The sequence below is a fragment of the Limulus polyphemus genome, unplaced genomic scaffold (genome assembly GCF_000517525.1).
Source record: "Limulus polyphemus unplaced genomic scaffold, Limulus_polyphemus-2.1.2 Scaffold2008, whole genome shotgun sequence".
NCBI classification, from domain to species: Eukaryota; Metazoa; Arthropoda; class Merostomata; order Xiphosura; family Limulidae; genus Limulus; species Limulus polyphemus.
In genome coordinates, this window is record NW_013667618.1 from 98,660 (window position 1) to 115,646 (window position 16,987).

Here is a 16,987-nt window from a genome sequence, read left to right on the forward strand (position 1 = left end):
TATTTGTTGTCTTATATATATATATATATATATATATATATATAGATTATTCATATTCAAGACAGTGTCATAATTGGTAAATGTCCTATGGAGCTATTAACATACATGCATTTAAAAATCTTGCATATTTAAGCTTCAAGGAGAGCTAAAACTAAAAGAATATTATGACAACCCAAAGATTTCTAGATCGTGGTACTTTAGTAGATAATTCTTATGTTAACAGATTTTATCTTAATTCTGTTCTTTCTTAAAATTGCTTGCTCAAACGGTTACAAAATACGACCTAATTATAGTGAGCTTGACGCTCTCCAGAAATATTTGTTTACATACATTCTTAAATCTTAGTACTACGATAGATATAATTCCAATTAGACATGTAGTTTGATGTCCACTTCTTCGTAGGTTTTTGTTAACTTCCTTATAGCCTCCTACCAGTGGCTCAACGGTAAAGTTGGCTCCAAAACGATACCTGCGGTGGGCAGAGCGCAGATAGCCCGCTATGAAGCTTTGTGCTTAACAACAAATCAAACAAACTTTCTCACAATTTTTATCTTTTACACTAAATGCTCATCTGGCTCCATAGGTAGGATAATTGTTGCTGTTCGTCTGTTTGTCTGTTTTTTGCTTGTTTTTTCTTATGACTGATATAAATCACGAGGAATTACCTCTTTAAACATTATATGTTTCTTTTAACATCTAAGGCTCACAATGTTTCTTTTAACATCTAAGGCTCACAAAAAATATATTTTACCCACCTACCCTTAATATTCAAACAACTTCCTAATTTCTGAAAACTTTTTTTTTGTTACTTAAGAAGTTAAATGTTAAACCCACAACCGTTAATGACTCTATGAAGTGTCGCCTGAGGTGAAGAAAACTTTGGTCAGCACCGTAGTTAACCGTCATTTTATCAACAATTTATTAAGGATGCCAAGCAATATCAATTGTTATATGTTATCTTTTCTGGCTTTTGATTTTACTACAAGAAAACATAAATCTTTAATTTGTGAAAAACAACATTCAAGAATACAAAAGCAGAAGCAACCGGTCTGTTATTGTTATATGAACCAAGAGACTAACAGAAATGTCCTTCTTTGGGCAACATCTACAAATTTCGAAACACAAAATAAGAATCTATAATTATAGATACACAAACTAATTCTAAACAGTCAAAATAAAAACTGTTATTTCACATATTCTAGTGCTATAATACTATAGTGTCTCGTAGAGCTAGCCTGAGGATATTAGAATTCCTTTCCATGCACATTTTTGGTGTGAATTGGTAATGGCCTCTTGAATATCTTAATTTAAAGTTACTGTTAGAATTTTTTTAATGAATAAAAACGCATGTTTTTGTTCAGAGTATCAGATGAAAGACGTATGATATCACAGTATATGACAAGGATTCAAAATTTTATTCTCTCTAAATACATGTAATAAACGTGCAAGAAAAACGCTTTATGGTGTTTGAAATGTGAAAAAAAAAAGAAACATCACAGAGTGAATAAAACTCCAGTCCTAAATCTGACTGCAAAAAACGGTTCTCTTTGAAGGAGAACAAAGATTTCAGAAAAACAAAATCATTTTCAAATGTTTCTTACACCTAAAAGATAAAATCTCATTTGGACAACATGTTATGTTGTTAATTTATCTGAGCTGATAACAGCTAATCAAGTATGAAACGATGAAGGATGGAGGATTATCAAAATGAGGAACTACGTTTCACCTTTAAAATTATACGTCCGCGAGGCGAAGAAATCTAATAGAAGTATTGTTATAAACAATTTTTATTACAATTTGATAATTGGTACAATAAACTTAAATTAAAAGTTTCGAGATGCTGGAAAGTAAAGCAAAAATTACTTTTAAAAGATTCGCCCGGATGTAAATGTTTTTGAAATGATATTCACAAAGAATCTGGTGAAATTTTGAAAACGAAGCAGAGCAAACTTGAAACCCTAGTGTTAATAAAACAGGGCTAATGTTTGTGTGAAATGATTAGGCAACATTTGATCTTATCTTTTTTATTAGGAATATAGACTCCACCACTGACAATGATTACAATATTAATTATTTTCTTCCCCGATCTTTCCATGGTTTTGATAAATAAAAGCCCACCAGTGGCACAACGGTATGTCTGCGGACTTACAACGCTAGAATTCGGGTTTCGATACCCGTGGTGGGCAGAGTACAGATAGCCCATTGTGTAGTTTTGTGCTTATTTACAAACAAACACTAATAAATAAAAAGTAAAACAAAAATAACATTGAAACGGTAAGTAACCTTCCAACTTTCTGTGGTATTTCAGCACTCGGAAGTCACACAGAAACGTCTTTTAAACCGGAGTTTGCTGAACCCATTCCGAATATTACAGTGTCAGCCGGAAGAGATGTCAGTATTCCCTGCGTGGTGGATCATCTTGGAACATACAGAGTAAGATTAATTGAAATATTTGTTTCCATTACTTTATGGTTGACTCTCAAAATTAAGTCTAGTGAGATTTCACAAAAAAAATTAGAAATGAAAACCTTTATGGTCAGTGTTTATAATATAAAGTAAAAATACTTCTCTAATATGGCGTTAGACTTAAATACTTTTGCAATAGACATAAATGAAGAAGAATTTGTTCGAAGAAAATGTGGCTTCTAGGTATGATACTCAGGCATGCCATGCGTTTTATACTCCATTGTTTAACGTAAAGTATTTCAAAATTTCATTAATTTTCATTCAGGTGTATGTAGTTTAAAATAGAACGTTTACAAAGGAAGTAGCCAAACTCTTTTCGCCCTAGTTATATATTGTTCTAGGTCATTTACCTAAGCCTTCTCTTGACAAAGATTGCTGTAAAATTGAACATATTATACGATAGTAGGAAATGACATTTTAGTCGTTTGTTTATTAATGGAATGATCAAGAGTAATGTGAGTAGCGCATGCGTTCTGAGATTAATCGTCAGAGAATTAAGATTTGTTCCATAATACATTTTCTCCTTATTAAATGTTTATTTATTACAAAGTTTGAACGCTCATTCATGAGCAATTATTCAGTCAAAAGAGATTTTAAATTATTTTATTATTCTTTTATTTCGAATACCATTTAAAACAAACTTATCTTATAGCTTTGATTTAGGATTCCGTTCTATATTCTTTAAATCAAATTGCTAACAAATACTACATAATTTGTAGAAAGTCTGTAATTAAACATCCAACCGACGTCACGGAGTGGGATAAGTGCATGTTATCTGTAGAAATGTTCTTTCTTATTTTGACAATAACGTTTTAATTGTTTAATTTAGGTAGTTTTCAAATGTTCAAAATTAAGGAGTGTGCTGAAAGCATTAATTAGTGAATACTTTAGCATCACTTGTTTCTGTTGGTTTAATTATGATAAATTATCTTTCTCGTGCGGATATTTCTTACCAATTACAAGCCGCCATTATTTCATCATATCGATAAGATTTATTATTCTTAAATCTTCATTACTATAGATACTTTGTATTGTTGATGGTAAGCCTATGTTAATAAATTTAGAGACTTTGTACTGTTAACAAATTATCTTCATCTATTCATTTGCTAATTTCCTTTGTTCACCAAAACGTGGATTTCAATGAAGAAAAGATGACGTAGAGAACGTATCTATTCTTTGATTTGTTATTTTTGCTGCAGTAGAAGGCTTCGTTTAATTTAAAGCTCCTTAGTGCTGCTTGAAAGAGACTAACAAATGAATAAATAAAACATAAAGCTTCATACAGTGCTGGAATTTAAGCAGTTTGTTTGGATTCGATGTACAGTCCTTTGCCCTAAGATATTTTAGGTGTTTGGATAACACGTAACAGTTAACTATCCCTATTTTTCAGCTAACTAATTGGTTATATATGTATTTGTGACTTGAGGTGTTTGGATAACATGTGACACACACCGTAACAGTTAATTATCCAATATTTTTCAGCTAACTAATTGGTTATATGTGTATTTGTGATTTGAGGTGTTTGGATAACACGTGACACACCGTAACAGTTAATTATCCCATATTTTTCAGCTACCTAATTGGTTATATATGTATTTGTGAATTTCTTTCTCGCGAAAACGTAAAATATCACTCAGTGAAGAAACGATGATATAGAGGCCTAATTTATTCTTTGATATCATAAATATATAATAAATAATATCAACATATAATTAATTGTGATGGTATGTCATATGATATCCAAAAATCTAAAGTATTTAGTTATTAGTGGTGAGTGTTAAGAAGTCAGGTGAAAGAAACATCGGTTGGGGCTTTAGACAGGTGACAAAGCGGTCAACTTTTGGGCAGTCCATAATGGATTAGTGGATTATAGAACTAAATGGTTAGAGCATTATTGGAGGAATCGGTTGTGTTTCTTATTTAGTCACAGTGGACTTTATAGAACCCTCTTTAACTATGAGCGTTGTTGGAGGAATCGGTTGTTTTCTTGATTAGTCACTTGTGGACTTTACAGAACCCTCTTTAACTATGAGCGTTATTGGAGGAATCGGTTGTTTTCTTGATAAGTTATTGTGGACTTTACAGAACCGTCTTTAACTATGAGCGTTGTTGGAGGAATCGGTTGTTTTCTTGATAAGTTATTGTGGACTTTACAGAACCGTCTTTAACTATGAGCGTTGTTGGAGGAATCGGTTGTTTTAATTTTTTAGTCACTGTGGACTTCACAGAACCGTCTTTAACTATGAGCGTTGTTGGAGGAATCGGTTGTTTTACTTTTTTAGTCACTGTGGACTTTACAGAACCGTCTTTAACTATGAGCGTTGTTGGAGGAATCGGTTGTTTTACTTTTTTAGTCACTGTGGACTTTACATAATCATTTTTAAGTATGAGCGTTATAACGATAAATGTGTAAAACAGAGACATGCAAGGTCGAAGAAAAAGTGACGTGGTGTAGAAAAAGATATGCAAAAGACATGAGTTGAATAGAAAAAGAAAGTTCAGGAGATGTAAGAGAAATTAAATAAGCCGAGAGAGAAGCGAAGGAAGAAGATCTACTAAAGAACAAAACCTAATTCTAAGTGTATGTGTTTTTGATCATTGTTCTAAATGTGTTGTAGATGATTGTAACAAATAGCAATTTGTTAAGTCTCAATAAAGTTGAAAGGAAAGCGAAGTGCGAGTACAGCACGATTTTGAAAACGGGGTTTCAAAGGCGATCTACAATAAAGTGACGTCAGAAGTGAGGTTAATCAATTTGTTTGTAATCTAAAGCCAAAAACTCCGAATTGGAATTATCAAAACAGAACAACGAAAAAAAATGAGTTTGAAGTTAGGAGTCATCAAGAAAATCCGAGGAGGAAAGATAACTTCATTAAGCAGTGAAGTCGCAAATAGAATAAGTTTCCTCTGTGTTCTTATCTTGCTTGTTTTGTTTCTTATGATGGTTCAGTTAATTCTTACAGGGTAAAAGTTGTGTAGTTCAGTATTTAAGATTAAATAATTAACGCTAACAAGGATGAGAACTGGAAATCACCGACAGTTGGTAAATAAATGTATAGAATTTGGGAAAACGTGTAGTAGCAATTTGTAAAAAGAAACAGATACGCGAAGTTTTAATTGAGGAGGGGGAGGCACAACGGGTGAGTTTTATAGCCTTGACCGTAATAAAAGTACGAGAACTGTGAGTGTTGTTCGTGAAGGTTGCCTAGGCAACGATATAAAACTTACCAAAATACATTTAAAAATGAAACGCTGAGAATAAACACTTGAAATTAGAAGCTGCGAAAAAAAAAAGTTTGGAGCTAGAATTAGAAGGTAGGATTAAGCAGGAAGAATTTGAGTTTATGGTGAGAGGAAGGCAGGACTGGCATGCGTGAAGCACCAATGTGCAGTTGTCTAAAGTTTGTGAAAGCGATGTAATTGTGCTTTTGAGAAAATGGTGAAAGCAGAAGAATAGCATCGACAATAAATGGTGGGAAAACTCCTTCTTGCATTATCTGGACTGGTGTTAACAGCATATAAATGTTGGGAATATAGCTAAATTTTGTATCTAGAATAAGAAAACGACGGAAAAGAAGAGACAATATAATATCTCAAATAGAAGGAATTTCAAATAAGTATTTAGAAGAACTGATAATAAATGAGCAAACCGTAAATGTGTTATGAGATGCTGGAAGTTTGAAAACTCTAATGAGAAGAAACTTAGTATAAATTAGTCGACACACAGGTGATACATTAGATTTAATTTGGTTTAACATCACAGCAGGAGGGGCACGGTATACCTCACCGATAGCTAAAGTTACATCGAAATGTCAAGCCTTTAAAAGTGAAATAGTTATAGGGGTGGCGGGTTGTATACCACATCCAGTATTGCTTTGTAATGAGGTAGAAACTGTCGTTTTGCGCAATACACCAGTAGCAGTGGTAACATAGCCAAATTAGTCAGATAACAAATGAGATTCGTGAAAACTCTGAAACAGAGGTAGAGATTAGTTAAGACATTAATCATCAGGTAAATAATACAGATAATGAGAGATTTTTAACTGCTGTTAGAATGTGGAATATGGATAGAGAACAAATAATTAAATAGCAAGTATAAAAACGATGGTTTGGATACGTGCTGAAGCGAAGCAGTGGTAAAAAAAAAACGGAAGTAACTAAACTCGGGCGAAATTACTATTAATGGTGGAAATGAATGTAGACGGACAGTATTCGAGTTAGGGCATGATGAAATGTTGGCTGGATCTTTAGGTGAAGCTAGAACGAAAGATGGATTAGTAGCAATTACTAACAAAACTTACGTAAAGAGTTGTCTAGGGTGTCAAAAGCCCTAGGGATAATTTATCAGTTGTTAGTGAACTCTTTAGTTCCGTTATTATCAGATCACTTCAGGTAACGGAGCATAAACATAAACAGTGGTTAATTATGCCAGTAGATGTGTCGAAGCAGTAGCATTAGATTCTAGGGAAGCAAGGGGAAATAGCGCAAAAGCTGTTAGTGATATTTTCACGGTTGGGTTTCCTAAAGAGTTTTTTTTTTTTCAATTTAGGCAGTAATTTTCAATCGAAAATAATACAAGAATTAAGAAAGACAACAGAAGTAAAAATAAAACATATTAGTCCTTATAGACCCCTAACAAATGGGACAATTAAGGCCATGCTAAGAGTAATGGTAAAGGAGAATCCTGTTGACTCAGATATGATGTTGCCGTTTAAATATCGAGAAGTCCCCGAAGCTGCAACGGGATTTTCACCCTTTGAGTTACTATAGGGTAGAGATGTTAAGGGTCCATTAGACTTAATATAAATAAGTTGGTTCGGAGACAACGTCAAGTCACGAAATGTGTTAGGATATGTGACTAGCTTGAGGCAAAAGTTAGAAAAGGGTCACAAGTTAGCGACTAAAGCTACGCAGAAGAATAAGGATAAACAAAACTTCACTAAGATAAAGGATAAACAAAAGCTTCACTAGGATAATAATGTTAGATAATGAGAACTTAAGGTGAATCTGTTTGTTCAGGTATTGTGCCCAGTAGTGTAGCGGCAAGGTGGATAAATATCGAGATATTAGATGCTATATAACTAGAAATTAATATACATTTTATGTACCGAGACATCGTAAGTCTTGTGTTTATTATTTATAAATGTAACGTTGTTTATCAACAAAATTTAAACTTATCAATATTATCTTTGTACTGGTGCATATCTTCATATTTATTATATATGTAAACAACATGACGTACTGGATTTGCAATGTTATAGGCTATATCTTCTTGGTGTGTTGAAGAAGACGACGTTTCGTTCTCCAACCTGAGACCGAAACGTTCTTTACTTCTAACTTCTGGAAACTGTAGACTGCAATAATTCGACATTTAAAACAATCTACGTTGCATTGAACTTTATAAAGTCAGATATTGTGTATATTTATGTACAAACTTTAGCTCATATATTTGTCATCTCTTGACCGATTTGAGGTTTAATTACAGTTTTGGACTCAATAGGTCAAACCCTTTTGATTGATGTATTTACCACGCCCAAAATCTTATACATCATTTTACTCTAATCCTACCTAAAAGAATTTTATTTTGAGAGTAGGCTGGTAGAGATCCTGATGAGTAATAAAATCGAATCGGTTATACGCGCGCCTCACGCTTGGTATTGCCGGCACACAAAAATATAGCTAATAGAAAAGGGAAAAAGATCGCATAGATTAATTTATTGTTATTTTGCCACAGCTATTAGGATTCCCTCTTTTTTGTGAGACAAAAAAAGCATAAGAAAGCTGAAATATTCAGAGTTATTCTTCTGGTTAAGTCGGAGTTACAAAAGTCTAATAAAGGAACAAAAAAGTTTTATTTTCACTATACTTAGAAGCAATTAATCAAATGATGCGTTTAGTAAAGCTTATTGAACATTTTAATTCAAAGTGTGATCTTATTAGTAAAATAGAACCTGTTGAGGAGATAGTTCCTTATCTGATTACATCTATACAATTTTAAGAAAATATTGTTTTCGTTAGAATTACTTTGTGAAAACCTGTCACTGAACCATAAAATAACGTAAATTGTACAAAATATGGAATTCAGAGTTGGATACCATATATTAAAACGATTTTAAATGTTGAAATCAACAAGTCACGTGAGAATCACAGTACAGGTTGGAACAAAGTGTATCAGAACTATGTTTTGGCTTTGACTGGAAATGCCTTTTCCGACACAAAATGTTCGTTCATTTACATCATAAAAATGTGTTCAGTTCAGAAATGTGTAATATTCAAGATGGGGGAAGTCACTTGTGGATCAATTTGAACCTGAGGACTATTCAGAAAAAAGACCTGCAACAAGTCGCACACAAGCTGTGGTAAGCAAAGTGCAACGTCTTCTAACAGAGATAATTTATGAACACAAAGGTCTGTGACAAACGCCGTCTACGTGCCCCAGGCAACAGTGAGCAACACAATCAAAAATGTTCTGTGTCTGGAACACCGACACAAACTGCTTCTACGACATATCAGTTCAACCTTTGTCGAATAAAAATTATGTCCATGCAATTACACACGAAGCCACACTGATCTAGTTGCCAGACTTAGATCCCATGAATTTCTGTATGATTGAACTGTTGAAACAGGCACTGTGAAGCTGTCATTCTCGTACATTAGATGTATTATCGACAATTACAAATAGGGTGGATTTATTTTGAACATGACAACTTTATGAAGAAGCGTTTTGCATAGGAAACTCAACTAGTCTGCAGGACTATTTTCGGGATTGCGGTCGTCAGATAGAATACGACTGAACATGACGACGTGGCGTGGCTCCAAGATTGTTATAATCTAACGTACTAAATGTTTTATTATAGGTTTCATTATTTACAGTGAAATGCTAGAAAAAAAATGCCCTAAATAACAACATGTTTCTTCACAGTTCTCTGCGTTCTAGAAGTAAAAAAGACATGTCACTGCATAAATAAACGAATATAGGTTTAAACTGAAATCTTACATGTTTAGTTTGCACTGAATTCACAGTGTGGCCAAGTAATACTGTTGATGTCACAAAATAGTTATGTTTGACTATAATGTACATGTTTGGATGATAGCATATTAGGCTATCAGTTCCATACTGAAACACATCAGTTCCAAGCGATATGAGTGGAGTAATGTGAAGGTCCAAAAATTTAATGTCCAATACGATGGGTATTGTCAAATTAGTTATGGATTTTAAGTGCATGGTGTGAATAAATTCTCTATGATCATATTACCTCGAATAACTTTGGAGATTGTCCCTTATGTTTCGTTTATAGTGATCTATTCTATTTGACTAATAACGTGCTATAACAAGTATACACCACAGATGTTAGTACATTGGACTGTGGATCAGTGTTTTATAAACTAAGATGTTTTTTAGTTTTTGTAAATAGTTATATTGGTGTATTTTGTTAAATAAATGTTTCTGTATGTGATACTTGTTAAGTCTGTTATTTTACTTACATATATTAATGATAGAACATTAAGCTATGATGAACCATGAGTTTTATACAAGAAATTTATATATATGGAAACTTGAATTACATGTTCAAAAATACTTTTAGAAAATGATATTCATGGGATGTAATTTATCATAAAAGACTAAGCTATACGCATACTTTCCTAGCATTTGATCTTTAACCTGAACCGAGTAGAATTAAGTTACTATTTGTTCGTGAATTATCAACATGAGGTGAGAATAAGTTATATTTCCCGAATATTTGTAGACTGACCCAATCCGAATTTTCGACCAATTGGTGTAGGTCAAGCACATTTGAATCTTAGTGAGTGTTAACCGTAAAATGCTTTTGTTGTAAAGTACAATGAACTTAGCGAAATACAAGAACTGTGCACTAACTTTTTCATTTATAAACTATATTAAAAATCTTACATACTGAAATGTGCAAAAATTGTATGAAAGCTATGTTAAACGGAATAAAACTAAACAGTCCAGTATTTTATAAAGTAAGATGTTTCAATACTTGTTATATCTGTGATTTTACTTACATGTATTAACAATATCTGCTTAAATCATATCTGTGCTCTGTTCACTACGGATTTAAACAGGATAAAACTAAACAGTCCAGTATTTTATAAAGTAAGATGTTTGTAGTTTTCATAAATAGTATATTAGTGTATCCAATGCTTGACGTTTTGTTAATACATGTTTCAGTGTGTGTGATACCTGTTAAGTCTATTATTTTACTTACGTATATTAACAATATCTGCTTAAATCATATTTGGCTATGATGGAACACGAATTTTATATAATAAAATCACAGAACACCGATTTGTAATTAACAAATGTCGATTGATATATTTAATTATCTTCGTATAAAATATTAGTGAAGTAGAAGGTAATGCATCCCACGTTACCGCATATCTTATAACATTGTTTCAATATCTAATATCTGTTTTTAATTGTAAAATAGTCGATAAACTAATGTTTCTGAGCCTTAAGATCAAAATCCGTTCGTCAAAAAATGATCTTAGAAAAAAAAAACTTACTATTGTTATAAATAACACATTCAATTGAACTAAACTATGCATGCCTATTTAAATATATTTACACATGGCTTGAATATATCGTATATATATACATACGAATTATTCATACCTTCAGTGTATAGGACGCAAGCAGATTTTGACATCAAATTTTGGGGTAAAAAAGTGCGTCTTATACACCGAAAAATACGGTACATTATATAGATGACATTAAGGTTTTGGAGGTGTCTAACTGTATCAAAGATGTCTGCAGAGTTACAGGGAGATTTAGATCATTTGATGCATTGGGCCAATACGTGGCAGATGATGTTTAGCTATCCAGAGTGTAAGGTAATGCATGTAGGTTTTCAAAATTCAAATTATTGTTACAATTTAAATGGGAATGCATTGAATACTGCGGTTGAGGAAAAAGATCTTTGTGTTGTGATAAAAATATCACTTAAGTCATCTAAACAGTGTATTGTAGCTAGCAATAGGGCTACTAGGATTTTGGGTAGCATCTATAGAAATATTGAATACAAGTCAAGGAATAATATTTTTTTACTGTATAGATCACTTGTAAGACCTCTTTTAGAGTAGTGTGTAGAGTTTTGGGCTCCCTTCTTCAAGAAGGACATTAAATTGTTGGAGAAGGTTCAGAGAAGAGCGACTAGGATGATACCTGGAATGGTGGGATTGTCCTATGTTAAGGGTATTGATAATATAGATCCATCAAATGTTTTTATGTTTAGCAGTGAAAACAATAGCACAAGGGGTCATAAATTGATATTTTGGCAACGTGGGAGTCATCTGTAGTTTAGACAGTATTTACTTCTCAAACAGGGTGGTTGGCTTTTGGAATGAACTGTCTTCAAGGGTGGTGGAGGCAGAAAATTTAACTGAGTTCAAGAAAAGATTGGATGAATACATGAGTAGTAAGGGGGTGGTTATAGTCGGGAGCTGGAAGTGACATCCTTGATGAGCTAATAAGCTTCTTTTTGTCCCTTTAAAAATTTATGAAATTGAATACCAAGTAGGGATCTTAAAATATCACCTATTTGATCAGAATTAGTTATCTCAACTTCTGAATACTGTTAAAAATGCTTGATTTATTTGTCACTTCTGGACATTCTGACTCGAAACATAAATCAGTGGCAGACACATTTGAAATTACTTAGGGATGTAAACGTGGGTGCCAAGGTCAAAAGGCCCAGAAAGTGGAGTAATAGTATTTTGGATCCAAAGGATGGTTTAATATGTATAATATTATATGTTGTAAAGTTAATGTTTTTAAGTAGATATTTTTCTGTAGTTAATGAGAGCCTTGTGACTTGCAACTTTTAAAGGTAGATCCAAACTTTTTTATGGTATAAGCAAATTATTGGGTGGGGGAGGCAGTTGTATCTCGTGGTGTTTGCCGTCCATAAGAGTACTTTAATACAAAAGTATCAAACTGTTATTATCTAACTAGTGAAAAGGGCAACATGGATAAGCCACATTTTTTTTTAAAGTAGGCAAAGTGATTAAAATTTAGTTCTATGTTTTCTAGAAAGTGATTGAAAATCAGTAGTTGTTAGTCAAACCTTTGTGGAAAGAAAGGTTTGACTAAATGAAAGTCTGTCAGGGAAACCTTAACCTTGATTTTTAATTTTGTTGACAGTGCAGTTGATCATATATATTTTAATTTTATTTCTGAACTTGCAGTAACACTGAATTTTCTTCAGTTTCTCATTGAATGATAGAGTAGATTTGTTTTTGTTAACAATTTGTAGGATTAAGTATTTATCCACATAGTCATAAAATTATGTGTAGGTGTACTAAAAATTGAAATAATTTTCTAGGGAAGGCATAGCTCAGCATTTCAAAGATAGAAGTCTAGAAGGTAAGGTAAAATATTTATTACTGACAGTTTTTTCATAAATATGACTATTTTCAAATGTATATATATTCTGGTGTATAAATGCTATTCACAGTAAAAATTTTGTATACTAATTTTTTTGAGGTAAAGAAGGTTTAAAATGATTGAGAGGAGGACAAATACCAAGCAAGTTATTTGGGTTTGATAATGAACATTATTAAAAGATGAGTTTTTTTATAATTATTTTCAGTTTTCTGTTCTCTTCCCTATTTGTGAACATCTTTTGAACTACTGATGCTTGTATCTTCTGTAAAGAATATAATACTTGGTATTGGAGAAAGCTAGAATGAATCAGTATTTTGCTATAATATTGTGTTCTTTAAATTTATAAACTTGCAAAACAAAAAGAAAAGTTAATTTTTTCTGTTTCTGAAGACTGAATTTCACAGCTTTTCTGAAAAAGTTTTAAAATTATTTAAACAAATATATTTTTTTATATCATAATTTTTCAATTTCTAGGTGAACAAGTCTTAAGTAATCTAGGATTGTTTTAACTAAAATTGTTCTTTAAAGTTTTGATTGAAATATTATAACCTTGAGTAAATTATGTTTTTAAATTTAATTTTCAACATGTTTGGTATGCATTTAATTGGTTGGGTAATTTTGTGACTTTCATTTGTATATTAGAACATTACCATACATAAGTTGGATTGTCTTTGTGGTCCAAGATATTATCCATAAATCTGTGATGCAGATAGCCATTGGCTTGTTATTAATAGGGAAATACTTATTTTATTTTAATTCTAGATATCAGAGAACACTACATAGACATGTATGTTTATGGAAATATTGGGGAAGGTAAGATTAGTGTCTCTTGAAAAGGTAACTGAAAAAATATAACATTGATGTATCAGGTTTCAAATAAAATAAAAGGCTTGTAGTCAACATAATAAGTAATTCAAAAGCTTGAAGAGCTGGCTTAAAAAAGTTATTAACATTTTTTTTGAATGTTAGAGTACTTTTTTGCTAATAAAATAATTCATTAAACTATCAACTGCATATTTTAATGTTACAATCAAATTTGAAAGTTTTGATACTACTATATTATAAAGGACTTAGTAATTTATATTAATACAATTTTACACATTTGAATCAGTGAGCTATGTGATAACCATAGCTGATATAATGTTGCTGTCGAATGGCATGTGCTTAGAACTACATTTTGACATTGTATGGCATTTCATAAGTAGTTTAATACCACTGAAAATTGATAACTTTTTGGAAGAGTATGTATGTATAGCTCTTTCCAGTGCAAAATATTCATACACTCAGAAACATAATATGCTCGGGTTGAGGATTTAGAATTTCAAAGGAGATATTCCTTGTACTTAGTGACACTGAAAAACAAAGGAATATAGATCAACTTGGTGAACCAGGATGATTCAAAAAAAGACTTGCAACAAGTTATACTCCCAACAGTGGTAAGCAGAGTGTTATGACTTATAACAGGTGAAGATCCACAAGCATGAATTTAGCAAAAGCTACCTTTATGTGCCCCAGGCAACAATATGGAACATAATCAAAAAGGATTTCTGTCTGGAAAAATGACATAAGTCATGTGCTCAAGTTGCTTTCGTGACATATCTGGGAAAGAAAAGACTGTATGGATGGTACCTAGCTAGAGATTAAAATGGGAATATGTTATGACACTCATGAAGTATATGAAAAACTTAATAACTGTAACAAACCTCATGCTTTTTCTGCTGTTCATTGATATAAGGTATGTTGCAAAACTTTTTTGAAGGGAATTATAATCATCACTGGATACAGGCTTTGTATGGAAATGAGGCCAAGATGATGCTTCCAGTCATACCTCAAGAATGAAATAGGTATTCATGCTATTCCATATGAAGATATATCAGTCAAGTTGCCAGATGCACTGTCTGTGGATTTCTATATAATGGGTTGTTAAAATAAGTGCTTGGAAACCATCATCCAGATATACTAGATGGATAGTTGGAGGGAGGATTGCTGTACTTTGGACATGAAGCCTTATGATGGAGCCCTCTGCAATGGAACTTACAGTGTAAGTTGCATGGTTGTCAGACAGAGCATGACTGGACCTGAGAATATGGACTCTAATGACATGGTGAGGCTCCAAAGTCTATTTCATATAACAACCTTCTGTCTGAGGGTTGACACCACTAAAAACACGGTTTCAATATTGTGGAGAACACAGCACAGATAGCCCATTGCACAGCTTGAGCTTAACAATAAACAAACTCAACCCTTTGCACTTGAACTGTTGTCAGTTAGCTAAGTGGCTAATTAAGATGTAACTGCAGAATGACATGATCATGAATCTAGTAAGTATTTATTCTGTACTAGAGCAGATCTTAGTTAAAAGAAGTATGTATGAATATTAACATTTTTTAACAATTTACAATCCCATTTTTAATGTACTAATAAAAGGTTTTATAGGTTAAGAGAAGTTAGAAATTAACAGATTTAATTTTGTTAAATATTAAACAAAATGTATAGTACATGGATATGATGATTATTGGTTTTAAGTGACAAAAGAATATATATTTAATACTTTTCTATGGTGTTGAAGTAAAATATTTGCAATACCATTGGTTTCATAGCATCCTGGCCACTCCAGACTCTTCATACAGTTACAGACCAAACATTCTCAAGCAATGGTAAGAAGACATTTAAATATCCTGTGTTAAAATTAAACAAATTATAGGCCAGTAGTATATGAAAGTAGATTAGATACATAATCTGTAACTTTTAGTAAAAATGTTTAATCCTAGTTTTGTTTCTATTTTTTGCTTTCTTACAATCTCAAAATTACAATCAACCACCTTGTATGTTAACTTAAAAATATTTATCCTTCCAAAACTCTTTCAGAGAAATATTTGAAATGAATTAATTAAAAAGTGTGTATATCAGTCAAGTAAATGTTCAGGAAAGTTGAACGGAACTGTGTTAAAAATGAAGACCACAACCTCAGTAAAGGTTAATAACTTTCATTATAATAGTTTAGGAAGACTTTGGATTAGCTTATATTTCTAAGCCAAAATGTGAAAGCACACTTTTGAGTTAAATGTCATCTGTAGCCATTAAAAGTCATGTTGCATTGGATGTCTATGTTCTTACATATTTGCTTTGATCTAATTGGATCCATGAAAGATTTCACGGGATCCTTCATGTTATAGAGCACTTGTTTAATAGTGTATTTTAAATGTTTTTCAAAATTATCAAAAGAAAAGATATCAGTTTAGTTTGTAAACCTGTAAACATATGTAAAATTTTTTTCTTCATTTGCTGTGGTTTAGGGTAAATGAATTTCTTTATTTATCAGATGAGATTTTGCTACCTCCAGAGGAACTTACCCCACAAGAGCAGAAGGAATTAGGATATTTACCAAAGAGAGATGATTTTGAATGGGTGAGATATGAACCAGTTTTAAACATGGATTACTAACTTGTCCAAATAGTATACTGTTACCAAACTTAATCCTAAAATTACTTTTGGGGTCCCAGACACCCATTGGTGTTTTAAATACATTTTTGTAAACTAGTAAACATAATATTTAAGAACAACAAATGACTCATTAGGCTTTTCCATCCACTAATTAAAATAAAATAAACTTCAAATATTTATCAACCATTCCCTTAAATTTATACATCCATCACATCTGAAGGAAGCCCATCCTACAGGCCAATCACCATGCTAGAAAATTATAAACTGTCTTAGCTCAAGATTACTCCTACCCTGCCACAATTTATACTTGTCCTCTTGATCAACCATTATCACCATTAAGGATGAAAAAATATGATGCATCAACACTATCAATTCCCATAACAGTATCCACCCCCTAAACTGTTATCACCAACGTCTGATTTACTGCAAACTGCTAAAATTGTCAATTGATTATATACGCTTTCCCGCCCTTTTGTATAAAGAGTTCCACTCTTGGGAGGCACTTGTTCGTACACCCCAAGCAACCGTAGAAGCTAATAGCCATGGCAGAGTGACGTCCTTCAACTTCTCTTATTGGTTTGAAGTGTAAACTTTCTCCCTTGCTAACATTGACGAAAATTACTAATATGTTAGATGAATATAGTGATGAAGAAAAACTCTTTGGATGAT

At 32.3% G+C, this 16,987-nt stretch overlaps 1 protein-coding gene across 1 annotated transcript in view; it reads left to right on the forward strand.

Annotated features, from left to right (window-relative positions):
• LOC106465640 (transcriptional adapter 2-beta-like) overlaps positions 1-16,987 on the forward strand; it is a 47,881-nt gene that overhangs the window by 8,168 nt on the left and 22,726 nt on the right. Inside the window, exons 5-8 of the mRNA XM_022393581.1 lie at positions 12,813-12,853; positions 13,637-13,687; positions 15,475-15,531; positions 16,197-16,282. Coding sequence (XP_022249289.1) covers positions 12,813-12,853; positions 13,637-13,687; positions 15,475-15,531; positions 16,197-16,282 — 235 coding nt within the window. The remainder of the gene's footprint in view (positions 1-12,812; positions 12,854-13,636; positions 13,688-15,474; positions 15,532-16,196; positions 16,283-16,987) is intronic.